Below are 20629 nucleotides of genomic sequence, written 5' to 3' on the forward strand. Positions count from 1 at the left end.
CCACCCGCATTTGTGGCATTCAATTGACAGAAAGACGACAAACTCGGCAACGTTACTCCCACTCCTGACTTTCCGATTCCAAGCAACAATCCAGGCCACGCCGGTCTTCACCTTCATTTCTCATAAAGCGGTTCACCTGTGCGTTTGTGCATATGTTGATCATGAGTCTCATCACAGCATAAACGTCAAAGCTAAACCGCCAAGGTGAAACATCCCTGCATACCTCGCAGACAAAAAAAAAAAAAAAAGCCTTTTCCAATTCTCCTCTCTCTTTTTATCACCCTCCACTTTAAAGGCTGTTTTGTTCGCGGGCAGACCGGCAGAGGGAACTTATCGACGGTGTCCATGTCTGAGTGGAGCTGGATGTCCAAGTTGAAGCCGGAGCTCATTAATGCATCTTATTACTCTTCGGGCAAAAAAACGGCAACGGCCGCAAAGGCGCACACGCAAACACACAAAGGCGTTTTGGAGGAAACAGATCGATGCAAAAGCACTTGAAGGAGGACACCGAAGAGAGGAAAGAGCGCTGTTCCCTCTCAATACACTCACAGAATTTCAAGTGTGTCAGGGGTTCAAGGAAAACTTTCTAATACTAGAATAAACATGGACACTGGAAATATGTATCAGCTTTCATTCTTCTATAAACACATAAAGATAAGGGAAAATGCAGGCTTTTTAGGCCTGACCTATCAAAGCACAGTTAAAAAAAATAATTGAGCTTCAAACGATCACGATTTTGGGGCCGATCGCCAATCAGAAAGTTTTTAATTTAAAAAAACATAACTGAACTATTTATATGACCTGCTGGTTTACTGTATATACTTGTGTACTCAATTGTTCAAAAGATATATATTAACAAGAAATAATGTATCTTTGCCCATCTATTTAAACCAGTGAGGCATAGCGACAGAACAAATCAATGGTCTTCTATTAGATGGCAGCAAGTACATACAGCAATTAATATGTGGACTTTTTGGAACATTTTCATTTGTCGGTGGGCCATGAGATTTTTTAATTGCAAAGTATGTGCCGCGGCTCCAAAAAGGTAGGAACCCACTGCTCCAGTGAGATCATGTGTTCAATAGAACGGGGAGCATGTTTGCACACAACCATGAGCGTTAGCACTAGCTTACGAGGCTACGCAATGTTTTGTTGATGGCTTGCGAGTATGTGAACATAACTCAAGCAAGCATTACACAAATGTCCACCCCTGTCCTGAGCACCTTCTCTCTTCCATGCAGGCCGCCATTGTTGTGTTATATAACGGCCGTCAGATATTTACAGTTCCACGACAAAAGACATGAATAAACTATATAAACATTAAATTAGCTTTTGAATTCCGATGTATTGTGAAAGGTGTGCACAAGAAATGAGGCAATTTTGCTTCAATGGTCCGAAAATGATCTGTTAGCTAAATAGTTTATCTTTTTCCATCTGCCTGTGCCCCTGAGATATTTATAGTGACATGTAATAATTATATGCTCTTCCACTTTACAGAATCTACAATTGATCTGTGTATCATCTGTGAATAACAACATTCTGTTCAATTAAACAAGCCCACCCTTTACATTCAGTCAATTTGTGAGTAAATCCAGATGAGCTCATCATTATTTCAGTACTGCAGTATTTAGCTTTGTTAGTTCTTTGTGTTCTGTGAAATGTTTCACATGTAAAATGTGTAGTGTTAGCCAAATAAACGTTGGGGGAAAACTGATTAATTATCAAGGTGTGGTTTAAAATTTGCAGCGCTCAACTGCCATCATCTGACATAAAAAAAAAAAAAAAAAAGTCAAGCCTTTGAAGAATCTATGGACGTGACACAATACACTGTTTGTGCGCTTGAGTGTGTGAGCTCAGAGGGCTTCTATTTATGTGTAATTACAGTCAAAATATGTGAATAAACTTTCCACAGGACATTCCAGTGCAGCTGGCAGCTGTTCACGACATAAGCTCCTGCAAGAGCGTGTCCCTGACGTGTTTTGTTTTTTCAACCGAGGCCTGTGTGTTGGTATATGTCAAAAGGCCGATCCCATAATGAGCGACGGCTATCATTAGCACTTCCTTTGTCTCTGATGGCCTTATAATCCGGTTAATTAAATCTGAAAGTGTCAATATACAATTTCATCTGCCTGATTGGGCCGTCAGAAGATTCGCTTGTCATTCCGACACCCGCAGAAAGTAGATCGCTGACGGGCCGTCAGACCAGAGGCGGCCAAGAAACACTTTGCTCTTCGACAGATCGCCGTTTCATGTCGATCCACACACCGTTTGTGCTAAAAGAAATAAATTCCCTCTGTCTGAGTCTGAAAAGTGTCGGAGAAAGATGTGGGGAGGAGCGGGGATGGGGGGGGGCGGGGGGGGGGGGGGGGTTAGTGTCAAAAGCAGCACAGGCTGTGATTGAAAATGCAAAGTAGTAATTAGCCCCAAATTGAGGGCACATGCTAATCTATGTTAGGGGCTTCTGCAATTCCACTCACATTCTGGACTGATTAAAATTGTAAATAATCTGTGTACGTGTGTGTGTGTGTGTGTGCGTGCGTGCGTGCGTGCGCATGTAGGTGTGCACGTGTGTGAAGCTTTTTTTCAATACCGTTGCAAGAAAATGAAGCACACGCTCTGTGATTTTAACAAGACAGGAGGGCAGATGAAGCAAATTTAAAAGAGCGGTAAAAAAGGAAAAGTGCTTCCCGGGCAAAAATGTCCGCCAATTGCAAATAGCATTTAATTAAAAAAAAAAAAGAACAGTAGAGCAAAGTTGCCAACGCAGAAAGAGGCTTAAATTGTGCACTTTTTAGCTTATCCGCCCAAACTTTCATTCTTGTCTGTGCTCCGCCGCTGTAGTAAACTGAGCTTTTTCCCTTCCAGGTGATGGGCGACGACAGAACAAGAATGGGTAAAAGTGGTGGTGGTGGCGAGGGGGCATGGGGGCTCACTTCAGAGGATGAAAACAAGACTTGAAAAGGGAAGCAGTGTCGTAAAAGCGAGTGCGACATAAATAGCGGATAAGCACCAATAAGGAATGCAGCCAACTATCTGAGACACTACAGAGCAACACGCTTGTCGGACAACACGACACTCTCAACTGTTGGTCACCAGTCGACCAGCAAGTCAAGCTGGACATGTTCTGAACATGGCAATACATCGAGAAAATCACATTTATAATTCAAAAGTCAAACTGCCACAGCAACTACCACCCATTCGTTTACTTCAATGCTAGTCCTCGTAAGATTGGTGGCTGTCCTGTAGCCAATCACAGCGGATCGCTGCGCGCCAAACGGGGCACATGTCGACAATTAACTATTCAGACACCAGTGGACAATTTTGAGTCTTCAATGGCCCTCACAAAACATGCGTGTCTTTGGCATGTCAGAGGACAACCTTGAGAAAAATTCACACAAGCACAAGGAGAACATTCAATCTTTTCACAGGGAGGCCAAGATTCAAACCCCGAACCTCAAAAATGTAAAGCAGACACGGTAACAGCCAGGTTCACTGCGCTGCCACCACATCAACTTGGATCCATCCATTCACACGTGTCATTACTGTTTTGGCTGAACTGGAGCCGATCCCAGCCGAATTTGGACTAACCCTAAACCCTAAAATGACTGGCAAAGAATTATTATTTTTATTTATTTTTTTTTATTAATCTAATTACAACTCACCATTACGCTGGACGTAGTTGTGGTAACTAGTTGGATTCCTGCACATGCAGTTTTACTCAAACAAAACAGATTTTTCTCAGCAGAAGTATAAAGACTGCCACTTTGTTAACAGGACATTTTACTGCTCATCAGAGTGCTGCAGTCCTCTGTAAATTACCCGATTGGAGGACCAGTCCCCAAAATTATGTGACGAGTGGTTGGTTGACTTCAAGCTTTAAATGTGGATGCGGAGTATTTGAGTCTACTCTTGGACCAGTCAACTTCACATTACAACACAAAGCACAGAATATCGGATTTCCTGTGAGTCCGTCGCTAACGATCAAACCGAGAGTTGATTACATGAATGTCTGAAGTCGAACTTGCAAAAAAAAAACGTTTGTTTAATGGCAGGTGTCTTTCGTCAAAGTCAACTACGACCAATGTTCCCTCTAAGCTGCATTTGCGGACTCTCAGCGCAGAGGAAAACAGATGCAGCGTAGTGAACTACAGCCTGATGTCTTGGTTTTTTTTCTTTTGTTTTTGTTTTTTTTAAACACGGGAGAGCACGTTGCCTCTCACAAAGAGCTGCTGCTCGGCCACACCGTGCCACACCCTCTACTTCCTTGTTTACCTGACACAGTCACCCTCCATTTTAAAGGGGTCCACTCATAATTACAAACACCGGGGTATGTGAATAATAGGAGAAAAAGTGGTGAAACTGGATGAGATTTTCTCTTTTTTGACTGAAAAAAGGTCTGGTTTGAAGCCAAAGAAGAAAGTACAGGATGAAATAGTGTATAATGCTAAAATTCCACCTTGGCACAGCCTGATCCAGGATGAAAGCACAGACAATACAGTGCACAAAAAGCTAATTCTGTGTTGTAAATATAGGAGGCAACATAACGTTAATCCTAAAACTGTTTGGGAGCATCATTCAGCTTTCAACATGCATTGCAAAAGATATTCTGCAAGCAATAATTCCGTTTTATACCAAGAAAAACAGACGGGAATATCATTGTGGGTTAAAAAAAAAAAAAATCTAATTTATAGTTAACAGTTGGCTTGGTATGTATTTGTATTGTAATGTATTTTTTTGTTTGTGGACATTTTCAATGTGTGTTTCCAAAAACACAAAATTCTTCATAAAAATGTTCTGATGGGAATGTCATCTGAACTTTTTCATGAGCCATGTAACTTCAATGGATGACACTGCTAGACCGCAGTGCATACGTCTGATGTCGCTCACAGTGGTCAAAAGGGGGCGCTCACGGCCTTAGTGTGTTTGCTCCAGACACGTCAAAAATTATTAAAGGAACATTGGCTACAACTATTTCATGTATTCATACTTTGATGTGTCTTTAAAACGTTTCCCTTCTCAATTCACCCGAGCTTTAACCAGGTTGGCCGAATCGGGAGGCAGTTTGCGCATATATCAGATCGCAAGGCACGCTCAGAGAAACAACGCCTAACCCTCATATTCCTACCTATGTGCATGTACATATAGTGTTCAATTACCCTACCATATATATATGTATTTTTGGGGGTGTGGAAGGAAGCCCGAAGACCCGCACAATACACCACATCAAATTATACATATTAAATTCACGACAGGTTTACCTAATGATGTGTGCAGTGATGAGAGTTGGTATGTCTTCAAGGTCACATGAGCAAAGGAGCTGGACACGCTACAAATACAGAGAAGAAGCCCCTCCAGCGTGGAAAACAAAAAACACAAACGATGACAAGAGGAAAGAGGAGGGGAAAAATGAAGGGAAGAGGCAATTTGGAGACCACACGGAAAACATCCTGTGGCACTCTGCTTAATCAAGTTTCAAGGAAGAGAAAGAGGAGAATATTGTTAAGGCACGTCGTCCACATTAAAAGCAGATCGCATAAAGAGGATGATCTCATTTAAGGTTCCTTTGCAACGTTGACATGTTTTCATTGTGCGAGTACAACCTGGCTAAGCAGCCAGAGAGCCCAGACATAATAATTCCCAGTCGAACTTCTTATCTAAACTCAAAAAGAATGAGTGCCACAATCCCGCATCTGAAAAACGGCTGTGCTGAGATGTTAATAGAAACAATATTCATCTCTCAGCAAGAGGCTATCCCTAATATGTTGGACAATTAAGTTGATGAATGGGCTTTTAACAAACTGAGCTATTGTTAACAACCGTAAGTGGGCTAATTCATCAAGATCTTTATGGTTATACTTCGGAATGAAGAGACAGATGAAAGGAATTTGGGAGCCGACGTGACAAATGAGCAGTTATATTCTATTTCTATGCGAGAGTCCAGAGACACGGAGCCAAATGACCACTAAAAGAGGTTCCGTGATAGCCGTTTGGCAAAGAAACACTCAACTGCACCGCTGTGAATATACAATCTGTGACAGAGGGAAGAATGCAACTGCCGGCCATTTATGGACCAAAAGAGTCAAATAGCCTCATCTAGTGGTTTATTGAAGATTAACACTAACTTTTAAATCTACGCATAGCGCTAACTCATCGATCAAAGTTCTTATTATTAATCGTAGAAGTAGTATGTATTGGTGATGATATATTCATGGTGAAAAGTCTACATAAAACATGCACGAGTGGCCTAAAACATCACTAAGTTGTGTTGGCGGATAAAACTAAAACACATTTGAAAAAATAAAATCAGTGTAAGAGGAAAAGAAGATCAATAAATCCAAGCTCAGCGTGTCAGTGAACAAATATATTTTAAAAAAAAAAAAAAAAAAAAAAAAAAAGAAAGAAAAACTCCCTGAAGGTCTGTAGCATCAGAAATGCTGCCCGGTGACCTCAAAGATGAATATAGCCTAGTCCAAAAAAAAAAAAAAAAAAAAAAAAAAAGATCCAAAAATCCAGCAGAAAGAAGAAAAAAAAAAAAAACACATAAATAGCATTGCATTGAGTACAAGGAAGGACATCATTTGAGGACATTCCATTATGACAGAAAACTATGACAACGAAGTGAGGCAGCAACACCGCGTTCAAACAAAAAGCAGGACTAACCAGTTTGTTCTCCTGCAAGTATAATTTCTGCAGTTTGGGGCATCCCTTGGCCAAAGCCACCATCCCTTCATCGCTGATTCCGTAGCACTGGCCCAGGTGAACGTCCTTCAGCTCGCCGCAGCACTCTCCGAGCTGATGCCAACAGAAAACAGCGGAAATAAGAGCTTTGGTTTTTCTCCACAAGGCGAGCCAGCCACGTCTCCTGATGAATTACCTTCATCAGCGCCCGGTCCGTCAGCCTGTCCTGGTTGCCCACGTGCACTTTCACCAGCTGAGGGCAATGTGCGGCCAAGGCGGCCAGCGATATGTCCCCGAGCTGCTTGCATCTGTACGCCGTGTACTTCTGCAGGCCAGGACACTGAGAGGCCAGGGAGAAAACGCCGTGGTCGTGGACGCCCCTGCAGTCCGAGATGTTTATCTCCGTCACATTCTGCCTCCGAGAGGCTATTTTCGCCAGGAGATCATCGTTTACCTGGAAAAGCAGGGGAGGAACACGGTTTGTCAACCTACACCATTAATTGGCGAAAAACTCGCCAATTATGTGTTTTTAAATTGAGGCCAAAATAATGCAAATATTACTAGCTTGTCGTAATTTACTGGAACTCAATGATGGTGTTTTGTTGTCATGTCCTGTTTTGTTAGCACTCCTTGAATGCGCCTTGTGCCGGGGAATAAACAATGTCAAAGTTGATTTGTACTTTTCTCTAGCCTGTGTAGAGTCCACATTGCCGCTACAATTCACTTACGTTCCCTAACAGTGATTACCGTGTGTAAAGTCCAAAATTTTAAATTGACTTTTGCAATTTGTGTAAAATGCTATTCAGTTTATGCCGGTATGTTATCTAGGCTGGTATGCGAGGTAACATTACTGGTGTGCCTCATGTGAAAGTGGTTTGCATGTACACTAAATACATTGATGTAAAATGACCGGATGGTTGGCGGTACATTGGTGCAGCTGTGAAGAGTTTGCCTCATAGGTCCGGACTGGAGTTCAAATCCTGCCCCGGCCTGCGTGGAGTTTGCGTGTTCTCCCCGTGCCTGGGTGGGTTTTCTCTGGGCTCTAAGGTCTCTTCCCACAACCCAACAACATGCATTAATTGAAGACTCTAAATTGCACATAGGTGTGATCGTGAGTGCCACTGTTGTCAATCTCCAAGTGCCCTGCAATGGACCTTTCCAACCTGTCAATCACTCGTACAATCATAGCCAATCAGATAGCCGCATTGTCTTAACCCCTGGCTTGACACGCCCATCTCGGCGTATTGTCCCACAAGCAATTCTGGTTGTCAGTAGCGTGCGCTTGGAAAAGTTCATGTCATGAAGAAAATGGTCCTCAGATGCGCTTGGGGAACGTGCAATTCTGATAAAAGATAACTGGCTAGGTTACAAAGAGCCCACTTGATTCATTTTCCAAAGCCGAAAACACAGTTGACAAAGTGTCTACGATGGATTATGCTTGGGGAAGAGCGCACGTACAACTAAATGTGGACAATATCAACAAAAACAAGGCTGGATGTTGTATGTTCCAAGGTAAGTGAGGGAGAAGTATATTCTCGGAGTTTGATTTCATTAGTATCAGTGCTTTATACATTGCAGGAAAACAACAACTTTCACTTTGTTAGCGTATCACGGACCTGCTGAATGAAGTGTGTCATGTTTTATGCCCAAGAGTCGGGTTAGTGATATGTAAATCCGCGATGTGTCACGCAAGAGAAATGCCTGTTTGCCTATTTGGATCACATCAGACTTTCAAGACAGAGCACTGGGTTCCATTACGAGCCAAGACAAACTTTTTCACCTGGTGACTACGGTACTGCCTGAGTTCATCACCATTGTTTAAATGTATAAAATCGAACCTAACTCACTTCTTAAGACTACAATGATATTACTGGTGATCTTGCCAAGGATAAAGTACTCACTCTGCTTTACACGTGCAGTACAGTTCCACTATTCTCTGGTGATCTTGCCAAGTATAAAGTACTCACCCTGCTTTACATGCGCAGTACGATTCCACTATTTCATCCAGTTGGATTTCAATATGAAGTTTGTGAGGCGTCAAAACTTTTTTTTTTTTTTTTTTGCATCGACGAGCCAACATTTTGCTATAACTCTGACATTGCGTCCTGCTCCGTCCAAAATCTTAATTCTGAGTACATATCCTTGCGTGAAATACTCGAGACCTCTCTGTAGAACTCTCCTGGACAAGTCTGACGCATTTGGCAAAAAACATACCGCAATATAATTTGGAATACGCGTTAGAACATCGACTTTTAACCTGTTCTGTTCAGTCGCCATTTTGGAAGCTTGTGGGACATGGCAACTGTAGCTATGGGGGGGGGGGGGGGGCGGAGCATAAAATCGTCAGTCAGAAAGGTCCCTTGGCTGGCAACTAGTTCAGGGTGTGCCCGATGACAGCTTTGATTGGCTCCGGCACTCCCACGACCCGAGTGAGGACAAGTGGCTCAGAAAATGGAGGGATGGAGTGCATGATCGTGCACGTTCGATGAATGGGGTTGATCCATTTGCTTTGTGTTGTTTCAGACAACAATAAATAAATCCATCAAAACAGAATACTATTATCCTTTAACTTCAGCCAACAGCGGAATGTCTGGAGACATTAACTACACTTTAATTATGAGCCAATCTTTTTTAAAGTCTTTTGCCGCTACCTTGTGGCAACTATAGGCAATTACAATAACCATGGGGTCCTTAAATACAGGCAGATTTTTTGGTACTCTCAAAAGGGCTCGGGCTCTCCTTCTCGAGCAGTGGAGGTTGACTGAATTCCCATGAAGAGCAAAGCTCCTACTGTATATCTTCAGTTCCATTGACTTACTTGGTGAAGGCCACTGAGGTCAATTTGCTTCCAGAACTGGAAATCTAAGCAGAGGTCCCTCCAGTACTTGCAGACTAAAGAGGCACACAAGCAACGTTCCTTCACCGTCAAGTGTGAGAGAACCTGTAGTCGGGCAGAAGTAGGTGATGACAGTAAGGTATCTTTTAAAAAAAAAAATAATAATAATAATAATAATAATAAAACTTTAGCCAAGCTTTGGAGAACTGCTGACCTTGAGGAGGATAGAAGAAGGCAGGTGGTTGATACTTAAAGGGTCAGCAGCGTCAGAGGCTTTGGCCTGGCAGTCATCGCAGCGCTGCAGGCTGGTGGGGGACGAGTCCGAGGGGTGGGTCGGGTCGACCTGGAGAGCCGGACCGCAGCAGCCGTCGTCCGCTGTCGAGGAAGAGGAGGAGGATGGAGAAGAGGAGGAGGAGGAAGGCAGCGGGCAGATGGGAAGGTGGCAGTGGCCGGTTTGGGAGTTCGAAGACGCCTCTGCGACGCTTCCACCCACTCCTCCATTCTCTAAGCTACCGTCGGGGTCAGAAAAGGCACAGCGGGGCTGCTTGTTGCAAGGGGTGCATCTCTGGACCTCGGAACACTTCCTCTTACATACCTGTATGCACGGACAAACGCAGATCATGTGTACAACTAATACCTTTGTGCTTTAAGATACAAGTTGAATGAAGTCCTTGACCACGCTTGTAACTCAAATCACACTTCCTTATTGTGGTAAATGGATATGCCATCAATCCGTTTCAAGCCCACCACCCCAAAAAAATGTACTGTGTTCTTTTAAAAGGAAAATAGCACTCTATATAATATTGCCCTTTATGAAAACATAATTAAACAAATGAAAATTCAAAATATCAGAGATGCTATTTATCAGCAAACCCGAGATGCACGTTTCATGAGCATCTTACCATCTCGGTGTGGTCACTGCTGCAGCCAGGCACAGGCACAGGCACAGGCACAGTTACGGGAATGGGCACAGTCACAGAAACGCCAGTCCGAAAAAGAGCCGGCGGCGTGATGAGTTTTGCCGGGACAGCCGCCAACAGGCTCCTCCCCTGCCCCTCCCAAATCGCTAACTCCGGCGGGGAGAGCAGGAACTTGGAGCAGTCCTCGGGAGACGCGAGGGTGGCGTACCGCTCGGCGAGCTTGGAGGCCGCCGCAGCCGCCGCGCTGATCCCGACCGCGCCGACGCCCGGGACGGTGATGCCGGTGACGCTGTTGTGACAGCAGCCGCTGCCGTTGACGCCGGCCTCCAAAGGGTCGCTGTCCTCGCTGAGACCGCTGCTGCCGCTGCCGCTGTGGATGATGAAGCACAGCATGCAAGGCCCCTGCAGGAAGCAGTTCCTCTTCTTCTTCTTTTTGTGATGCTGCTTGCGTGTCTTCTTCTTCAGACGGTAACCATTTTTCGAGAGAAGATGGCCCATATAGATGACTCGAGAAAACTTTGGAACGGAAAAGGATCAAATGTGGTTCATTTACAGTTATAAAAATGAGGCTTTATACCATAACTGGCAGCTGATAACATATCCACTTTAGTATTTATACCCTCAAACATCCCGTTTCTATAGCGCTCGAGAGACTTTTGGCCAAGGGCGGGGCGTATCCCGGACTGGTCATCACAAGTCAATCGCAGGGCACGTATAGACAACCACTCACAGAGCTATGAGGAATTTAGTCTTCAGTAAACGTAAAATCGATGCTTTTTGGAATGCAAGGTTCCTACCCTGAACTGCAAGGCAAACGTCCTAACCATTAGTGAACCTGTAACTAAATGACTGAAACAGTCAAAATAGAGCTCAATACTGCAATAACATCCAGTTGAAGGAGCAGCCCTGTCAGTGCACCACAAACTATGAATTGTAATATTTGTGAAGGACAAACCTTTCCCCGTTCAGTTACACCATGAAATGTTTACATAACAAGTGCATGTCACGTCTTGAAACCAAATGTAGTTATTTGACTCACTTTGTGAGCACAAAGCAGGCAATGGAATCAGTCCAACGCTGTTTACTTAAAAAAAATGATTCAGTTTTCTACACAGTGGCTTCCTATTTAAATTGGGACCTACGGGATGCTTTGTACATCTCCAGACATCCCTTCTTTGACACTTGAGGTGCACGTTCAAGACCAGATGACATGCAAACAGTTTGATTGTTTGTTGAGGAGTCGGAGCTTGGCAAATACGCATTCTTTTGCCATGTAACTTTTTTTTAATGGAATGAGTTTGAATATTTGTGAAGGACAAACCTTTCCCCGTTTAGTTACACCATGAAATGTTTACAGAACAAGTGCATGTCACATCTTGAAACGAAATGTAGTTATTTGACTCACTTTGTGAGCACAAAGCAGGCAATGGAATCAGTCCAACGCTGTTTACTTAAAAAATTGATTCAGTTTTCTACACAGTGGCTTCCTATTTAAATTGGGACCTACGGGATGCTTTGTACATCTCCAGACATCCCTTCTTTGACACTTGAGCTGCACGTTCAAGACCAGATGACATGCAAACAGTTTGATTGTTTGTTGAGGAGTCGGAGCTTGGCAAATACGCATTCTTTTGCCATGTAACTTTTTTTTAATGGAATGAGTTTGAATATTTGTGAAGGACAAACCTTCCCCGTTTAGTTACACCATGAAATGTTTACAGAACAAGTGCATGTCACATCTTGAAACGAAATGTAGTTATTTGACTCACTTTGTGAGCACAAAGCAGGCAATGGAATCAGTCCAACGCTGTTTACTTAAAAAATTGATTCAGTTTTCTACACAGTGGCTTCCTATTTAAATTGGGACCTACGGGATGCTTTGTACATCTCCAGACATCCCTTCTTTGACACTTGAGCTGCACGTTCAAGACCAGATGACATGCAAACAGTTTGATTGTTTGTTGAGGAGTCGGAGCTTGGCAAATACGCATTCTTTTGCCATGTAACTTTTTTTTTAATGGAATGAGTTTCAAGAGCAACTTTGTCAAGAATCACTCCCTACTGGGTCTCTAAAGGGATACTAGACCTTCAAGAAAAATGTCAGTTTAAGTTGATACTGTTGTTGACTTGAAATTTGATCATGTTTCACTCGTAGCCTATTAGTTTATGCTTTCGTTTCATGTTAATATTTTTGTATGGCCTGTTTTGTTTTGGGTTTTTTTCGAGCATAAAACTTTCTGAGTGCATCTTGGCCAGGACTCCCAGGAGGACGAGATGTCTATCCCTCATGGGATAATACCTGGATGAATCGGCGACGAATAAAATAAAAACAGCAACACTGCAGTTTTGCAAAGGAATGGTCGCATGGAGGCAACCGAATGAAAATAATAAGGGTGTAAACAAGAGAACAAGTGGTCGAACGAGATATATCCCCGGACCAAGCAACACTTGAAGTCTTCGGTGATGATCGAGTATTTGCAAAGCTAACCGGTGCGTCATCAGTTGACATTTTTGTGTATCTTTGCAAGCTTGAATGGGTGATAAAGATGCGACTAAGAGCTGTCCTGCCAGGCTAGCTCGCTCGTTCTACTTAATGCTACAAACTAGCCGTAGCGACGACAGCGGACATCGCTCACCAGTTCGCACGGTGCACCCACGATTGGCCGCCGAGCTCACATAATAGTCGCCTTCTGGCCGCTCGATATCAACGCTGACACCGCCTCGTCGAAGGAAAACAAGGACGCGGAAAAGCCCCGTTAGCCTAGCAGCGCCCGACACTAAACAGCGGCAGCTCAAGCTGGGCTAGTCAGGACACTTCCGTACCGTGGGGGAAAGTACGGAAGCCGACGAGGGGGGGATTTGTAATAACGGGATAGCAGAGAAGCAGCAATGTGAAGTGGTCTAAATTTTATGTCTGTGGAACACGGAACTTTATATATTTGTTGTTTTTAAACTGTTGGCCAGTATGCAGCAGGAAAGTGGAACTGTGTCCCAGTTCACAGGTTAGAATTTTGACATTTGACTCTGGCCTTTCTAGCTGGAGTTTTCCTGTTCAGTCAGTCATTTAATCAGAACAGAAAGACCCCTTGAGACCAAAGCGTCTTTTTTAAGTGTATAATACGATATCATACAATACAATGTGTAAAAAAAAAGTAAAAAAATGTACATTAAAAAATATAATTACATTACTAATTATAAACAGAAAGCAGCTGGACAAATTGAAAGTCACAAAAACGGAGAATATTTAATAAATTACAATGCACTCACATTTTTGGGGAATCGTTTCCTGAGCTTGATTGTGAAATTACCAACAATGTATAGCCGAGGAAGTTTTGGCAATCTGGGATAGAAAATACCCATCCGTTTTCTGAGCTGCTTATCCTCACTAGGGCCGCGGGAATGGTGGAGTCAATCCCGGCTGTCAACGGGCACGAGGCGGGGTACACCCTCAACTGGCCGCCAGCCCATCGCAGGCCACGTCGACACAAACAGCCGCACTCATAATCACATCCATTCATTTTCTTAGCCGCTTGTCCTCACGAGGGTTGCGGGGAGTGCTGGAGCCTATCCCAGCTGTCAACGGGCAGGAGGCGGGGTGCACCCTGAACCGGTCGCCACCCAATCGCAGGGCACGTCGAGACAAACAGCCGTACTCACAATCACACCGCGTGCCAATTTAGAGTTTCCCATGAATGTTGCATGTTTTTGGGATGTGGGAGGAAAGCGGAGTGCCCACCCGGGGAAAAGCCACCCAGGCACGGGGAGAACGTGCAAACTCCACGCAGGCGGGGCCGGGATTGAACCCGGGTCCTCAGAACTGTGAGGCAAAGGCTTTGAAGCTGCATCACCGCCTATTATTATAGTATGTGATATATTGTATTGTAATGTTACATATTTATGTCTTCTCTGAATTTTGTATGTGGAATTTATTGTGTTTTAACGAGTCATCAAGGTTTTTTTTTTTGTTGTTGTTGTATTTTGGGTACGTCTTGAGAATGTGTCATCTTTGCAACCAACATAAAGTTTTCTCGATTTTTTTTAAAATGACGTATTAATTTATTTAAAGCTAAACAAACACTGTGTTTTGAAAACGAAATAAATCAAACAGCAGCTCGGGCGAGGTCTGAGCCATTGGGCGTGGCTTTGCAGCCTCGGCTGAACGTCTAAAAATAGCCTTAAAGGGGGAGCAAAAAAAATGGCAGAAGTCAACTCGCCCGTAACGCGACAAATCGAGAGCAACATAACTCGAGACGGTGGCTCTCATCCAGTCGACTTGCACCTCCGAAACGTGGAGGATTGTTTCGTTTACGACCGCCACGGAACTTCCATTCCCTTCAAGAGTTTGTATCAAGACAGGAAGTCGATCCTCGTTTTCGTGCGGGTAGGGACAAACTTTTCATTTGCCATCCATCTAATTTGCCAGTCGCCGTTAAATATATTTTTTTTTAAACGCGCACAAAATAAACTTTCCTCTGCATTAGTGGAAACATGGGGCTGAACATTGATACGTGTGCAAAAATATGATTCCTGGGTAAACAATGTCTCAATTGCGTTTGTTGTTTTTTTGTTTGTTTGTTTTTTTTAATCCTCCCAAATGTCCCCACAGAATTTCTTGTGTTACAGCTGCAAAGAATATGTGGATGATTTGAGCAAAATTCCCAAAGAAATTCTGGAGGTGAGTCCCGACTCCCAAATTATAATAATAATAGTGTGAATGACGAACTGCGCGTGTTTTTCCCCTCGGTTTAAAAAGTTCTCAAATTATTACACTGAAATCGGCCTGATTGAGCGACTGTTTACCCACGTGACCCATCAACTACTAGACCAACATGGCGAGGCCTGCATATTCGTTACCATGACGACCGGGGCAGTGAACGGGACCAAACTCAAATCAGATTTCACCTTTGAAATGGATGGAAATGTAACTAATCTGTTCCGGCCACTGCCCCAAAATGTTGTTGTTGTTTTTTTTTAATCACAAGTTAAAAAAATCCACTCAACAAAGTCACTGATGGTGTACTGGTGCAGTCGCCTGACTTTGGTGCGCGGAGCTTGGATTCAGTTCCCATGAATGTGGTGAATCTAAGTGTAAATGGTTGTCCGTGTCAAAGTGTGCCCTGCGACTGACTGGCGACCAGTTCAGTGTAGCAACACGGTAGCACAGCACTAACAAGGCCAGTTGAAAAATAGAGATACCTAAATCACTGAGTCGCGGCAGCAACAATCTAGCGCAACGCTAACGCTAGCGCAACACTAACGCCAGTGCAGCGCTAACACTCGCGCAGCACTAACAGGGCCAGTTAAAAAAAAAAAAACAACATACCTGTAAAAGTCACTTGCTCGGCAGATATATTCCACTGGGTTCCCCCCTTGCAGCTGTTATCGCACAAATTAGTCGCATCACCGCATAAGCCGCAGGGTTGAAAGCGTGTAAAAAAGTTGCGGTTTATAAGCTGGAAATTGCAGTAAGTATACATTTACAGGCAACAAATTTTTTTTATTTTTTTTTTTTTTTTTTTTTGGACTACAGGATGCCAAAGTTAGTCTCGTTGTCATTGGTCAGTCTGCTCACCGTCACATCCAGGTTGGCGCTTCTCTCCTTGTTGTCCTTTTAAAAGTCGCGCGGTAAAATGGCATCCGATTAGATTTTAACGTTTGGTCCAGCCTTTCTGCTCACTGACAGGATACGCTCACGAGATGTACGTCGACCCCGAGAGGATCATTTACCGTAAACTGGGAATGAGGCGAGAAGAGAGGTTCACAGTCTCAGGTGAACTCAGTAAAATAGTCGTCGCAAGCATTGATGCCGTGGGTGAGAATCCTTTGATTTGTGTGCGAAGCCCAAGCAAGTCCTCACGTGAAGTCCGGGATCTTTATGGGCCAAATGAGGAGTATATGGAGAGCCGTGACGAGTCCTGCGTTCGACTTCCAGGGTGATCTTCATCAGCAAGGTGGCGCCATCATTGCAGGACCAGGTCACAGCCCTCAATGGTCTTCTCTCACTGTAGATCAGTCGATCCCAAACGTTTTACACATGAAAAAAAAAAAATCACAATCATCATTTTTAAATACCATTGTGTAGATCAGGGGTGTCAAACTCATTTTTGTCATTGTAATTATGATTTCCCTCAGAGGGCCGTTAGTGCACTGAAACCGTGTAAACGCAGTCACGCACGTTTGAAAAATGTACGGGTGTGGTCAGTCATGTCCGCAGATATAAAGTTGCAGGTGTGTGTGTTCTGTTAGTAATTGTGAGTGTACCCCTTTAAGAGCGGAGGGGGGCGGCGGCAGGTAAACTAGGAAGTAGAAGTAGGCGGAGCAGCACCTCCTTATGTTTAAAAAAAAAAAAGTCAGGCTGTGGTTCACTCAGAGGGAACATTAATCAATACGACACAAAATAAGCGACATCTTTCAGTACCTTTGCATTTCAACTCGTAACAAATTTTATGCGCATGATTTTTGGTGCTCAACTGTGCAGATTTTCAAGTGCGACGATGCGCAGGCGCGTACGTGCTCGTCAAATCACAGTGACTGTAAACGTTTAATCACTAATCCATGTTATTACCGTTACACAACAAATTGGGGGATAACTCGTTTTGAAATCCGAAGACAAGGGGAATAGTTTGCTCAAGTATTGTTTAAGTTACTGAAGCAAAACGAGTCGGCAGCAGTAAAATGCAATATCTGAACATTATTGTTTATTATAATGACCATCTGGTATTTGGGTACAGCTTTTATCAGAAATCACAGAAGTTGATGAACATGATTTTCTTTTGCAGGCCACATGAAATGATGTGGCAGGCCGCATCTGGCCCCCGGACGTTGAGTTTGACACCTGTGGTGTGGATTAAGCAAAGTATGAACACTGACACTGTGCTTAAGAGAAAAAAATGGTAAAAAACTGGTCAACTAATGATTCAATTCAAATGTACTTGACATATAACACATTTGAAAAAGTTACCTAAATGCTGAAAAGTAAACAGTTGTTAAATATGAAATGCAAACGTCTTGATCCCACTTTGGGAACCGCTGCTGTGCCGTAACTCATTCATGCTCAAAAGGTGCGACTCTTTCCAGGCTCTCAAGTCCATTTCTCCCATTTTGACACCAACCATCTGGACCACATGCCGATTAACTGGCTGCTGCAACTCGCCGGAGTTCAACGCACTCTCAACTTCGGCAACAGGGCAAAGGTCATCCACGTGTAGCCGGCCCTGCAAGCCCGAAGTGGACCCGTTTTCTTCTTCTGCTGCTTTGCAGCGCACAACGTTGCTGACAAAAAGGTTGAGGCGTATTCTCTTTTTGGGGGGGGGGGCGCCTATAAAAGTATTTTATGTCTTTGTACGATATTCAAGGTCATTCATATTTTGGACAATACAGTGTTCACCTGCTATGTACCACATTGTTTGTACCCCCACCGACTCTCTCTTTATATATAGTGTTTGTGTATATATACATATATATCCGTCTGGATTCTTTGTCGCTTGTCCTCACGAGGGTTGCGGAGCCCGTCCCAGCTGTCAACAGGCAGGTGGTGGGTTACACCCTGAATTGGTTGCTAGCCGATCGCAGGGCGCATAGACACAAACAGTCGCACACACAATCACAACCTACGGGCAATTTAGAGTGTCCAATTCATGTTTTTGGGATGTGGGAGGAAACCGGAGTACCCGGAGAAAAGCCACGCGGGTCACGGGGAGAACATGCAAACTCCACCCAGGCGGGGCCGGGATTGAACCCGGGTCCTCAGAACTGTGAGGCCAACGCTTTACCAGCTGAGACACCATACCGCCGTATTTATATCTACAGTATATTTTTTGGCGGAACATATTTTCCGGTCATGGACATCTGTTGTTCATAGCGCTGGTTGTTTTTAGCCAAAATCGTGATGTGGTTTCGGCCGTTTATTTAACGCAAAATAGTAAAACAAAACAACGTAATGAGCACATTTGCTCAGGAGCTTCTGTTAGCCACAGCTCACGCAAAGACACTCACACACAGACATCACGTGCCACCCCACAAGGCCCCGCCTCTTAAAGGCACATGTCTATCTGCTGTGAAATTAACAACAACAACAAAATCAAGTTGTGACAGGGGGCACCGGAAGAAAAATAAGAAATATGACTTTGACTTATTACTTACTGACATTACTTTTCTTTGTTTTGCAAAGTATACTACTATAGTTGTGTGGCCTGCTCATGAAAAATTACCAAAATTCTACTTCCTACTTGTCTCGATAATTCTAGGTTTCGGTGCAGTTCGAACGGTAAAAGAAAAAAAATGTGGATTCGACTTGAAAATGCCCGGCAAAAATAGGCTGCAGACCAGGGGTCACCAACGCGGTGCCCGCGGGCGAATGGTGGCCCACGAGGACCATAGAAGGCGCCCGCGAGGTATGTTCTAAAAATACCATAGGCCACAAATTGTTACTATTATTTGTGCTTTAAATTCTGAATCTAACGTGTTCACGTGAATTAAAATTGGAAAATACCTGTAATGTCATTTACTACAATAATTTAAAACAAAAATATTTTATATACGTGTAACAAACTCATCACAACTCATAAAGTTTTATGTTCGTTGACATTTGCAATGCTGTCTATTTAAATGTTTAAATCTTTGTTGTTTATATTGTTCACTCCATAGATCTTATTTGTTAAATAAAGCATATTTTCTATTTCTGGATGACATTTCATTCACGAAAAAAAAAAAAAAATTAAAACAATATCCATTCATGCTGACTTTGGGGTGAGATGTGAAATTATTTGTCTAGAGGGACAAACAAGCATTCGCCCGTGTCGTCATGCGTGTTTTTTTTTTTTTTTTTTTTTTACGATGCAGGAAGCCCACATGGCGGCGCCATGCAAACCAAGCACAAACTGAGATTTGAACCCGAATCCTTTTGACTGCGAGGCATCTTAAAATAACAAAGTGCGTGCATAAAGAGGATTGTAGATCGTTGGTGGTCTGAATACGTAAAACGAGAATTATTTATTTGGGGGTGCGGAGGAAGAGACTTCAAATTTAGGTTTTAGATGGCAACGCGTGAGAGACTGCTGAGAGCTCGGGTGTCAAACTCCTTTTTGTCACAGGCCAGATTATACAGTAGTTACGGTTTTCCTGAGGGCTTCTCTGCCGCTTATCCTCACAAGGGTCGCGGGGAGTGCTGGAGCCTATCCCATCTGTCAACGGGCAGGGTACACCTTGAACTGGTCGCCAGCCAATGGCAGGGCACATTGAGACAAACAGCCGCACTCCCAATCACACCTACGGGCAATTTAGAGTGTCCAATTAATGTTGCATGTTTTGGGGATGTGGGAGGAAAGCGGAGTGCCCACCCGGGGAAAACCCACGCAGGGACGGGGACAACATGCAGGGGCCGGGATCAAACCCGGGTCCTAAGGACTGTGAGGCCAACGCTTTCCAGCTGCTCCACTGGGCCACCCACAATGACCATGAAACCATTAAAAAAAAAAAAAATTGCCTCATCATATTTACACATGAAATTTATGGACCAGTTTTGGAATCAGAAATCAAAGGTTGATGGGTTTTTCAACTACTCTTGATGTTTGGTAACACAAAAATGCTCGCAACATATCAATGTTATCATTCTTTTATATGAAAATTTGAAATTTTGGATCAGATATGAACAAAAATCACAGAAGTTGATACACATGATTTGGCTTCAGGGCGGCACAGTGGTGAAGCTGCAAAGCATTGGCCTCACAGTTCTGAGGACCCGGGTTCGATCCCGGCCCCGCCTGTGCGGAGTTGGCATGTTCTCCCCGTGCCTGCGTGGCTTTCCTCCGGTTTCTTCGCACATCCCCCAAACCCCTCCAAAAAACCAAAACATGCAACATTAAATGGACACTCTAAATTGCCCCAAGGTGTGATTGCGAGTGCAGCTGTCTGTCTCCATGTGCCCTGCCATTGGCTGGCAACCAGTTCAGGGTGTACCCCGCCTCCTGCCACGTTAATAGCTGGGATAGGCTCCAGCACTCCCGTGACCCTTGTGAGGTTAAGCGGCTAAGGAAATGGATGGATGGATATTTACACATGAAATTTATGAACCAGTTTTGGAATCAGAAATCAAGGGTGATGGGTTTTTCAACTCCTGACGTTTGGTAACACAAAAATGCTTGGAACATCTCAACTTTATCATTTATGATATATGACAAATTGCGATTTGGGGTCA

The 20629-nt window shown here is 43.7% G+C and overlaps 2 protein-coding genes across 5 annotated transcripts in view; one reads left to right on the forward strand and one right to left on the reverse strand.

Moving 5' to 3' along the window:
- The window catches only part of fbxl17 (F-box and leucine-rich repeat protein 17), a 228103-nt gene extending 214805 nt beyond the window's left edge, over nt 1-13298 (reverse strand). Inside the window, exons 1-6 of the mRNA XM_061818405.1 lie at nt 13071-13298; nt 10417-10950; nt 9729-10109; nt 9497-9619; nt 6875-7132; nt 6661-6792 (exon numbers count right to left, since the gene is read on the reverse strand). Of these exons, the coding sequence (XP_061674389.1) occupies nt 6661-6792; nt 6875-7132; nt 9497-9619; nt 9729-10109; nt 10417-10932 (1410 nt within the window). The 5' untranslated portion in view covers nt 10933-10950; nt 13071-13298. The remainder of the gene's footprint in view (nt 1-6660; nt 6793-6874; nt 7133-9496; nt 9620-9728; nt 10110-10416; nt 10951-13070) is intronic.
- Nucleotides 13299-14412: 1114 nt separating this feature from the next.
- On the forward strand, nt 14413-19159 carry prxl2c (peroxiredoxin like 2C). 4 transcript variants are annotated; one of them, XM_061818424.1, is made up of 7 exons: nt 14413-14815; nt 15041-15109; nt 15965-16018; nt 16099-16204; nt 16275-16385; nt 17512-17717; nt 18681-19159. In XM_061818424.1, the coding sequence occupies exons 1-6, from the start codon at nt 14630-14632 to the stop codon at nt 17640-17642; spliced, it is 657 nt and encodes a 218-aa protein (XP_061674408.1). In that variant the 5' UTR covers nt 14413-14629; the 3' UTR covers nt 17643-17717; nt 18681-19159. The 4 variants fall into 4 exon arrangements, with proteins under 4 accessions (XP_061674408.1, XP_061674409.1, XP_061674410.1 ...); XM_061818426.1 differs by lacking the exon at nt 18681-19159 and adding an exon at nt 17214-17327 and having other exon boundaries at nt 14530-14815; nt 16275-16409; nt 17512-17646; XM_061818422.1 differs by having other exon boundaries at nt 14552-14815; nt 16275-16409; nt 18681-19156.
- Nucleotides 19160-20629: the final 1470 nt, after the last annotated feature.

This window comes from Syngnathoides biaculeatus, chromosome 4 (genome assembly GCF_019802595.1).
Source record: "Syngnathoides biaculeatus isolate LvHL_M chromosome 4, ASM1980259v1, whole genome shotgun sequence".
NCBI classification, from domain to species: domain Eukaryota; kingdom Metazoa; phylum Chordata; class Actinopteri; order Syngnathiformes; family Syngnathidae; genus Syngnathoides; species Syngnathoides biaculeatus.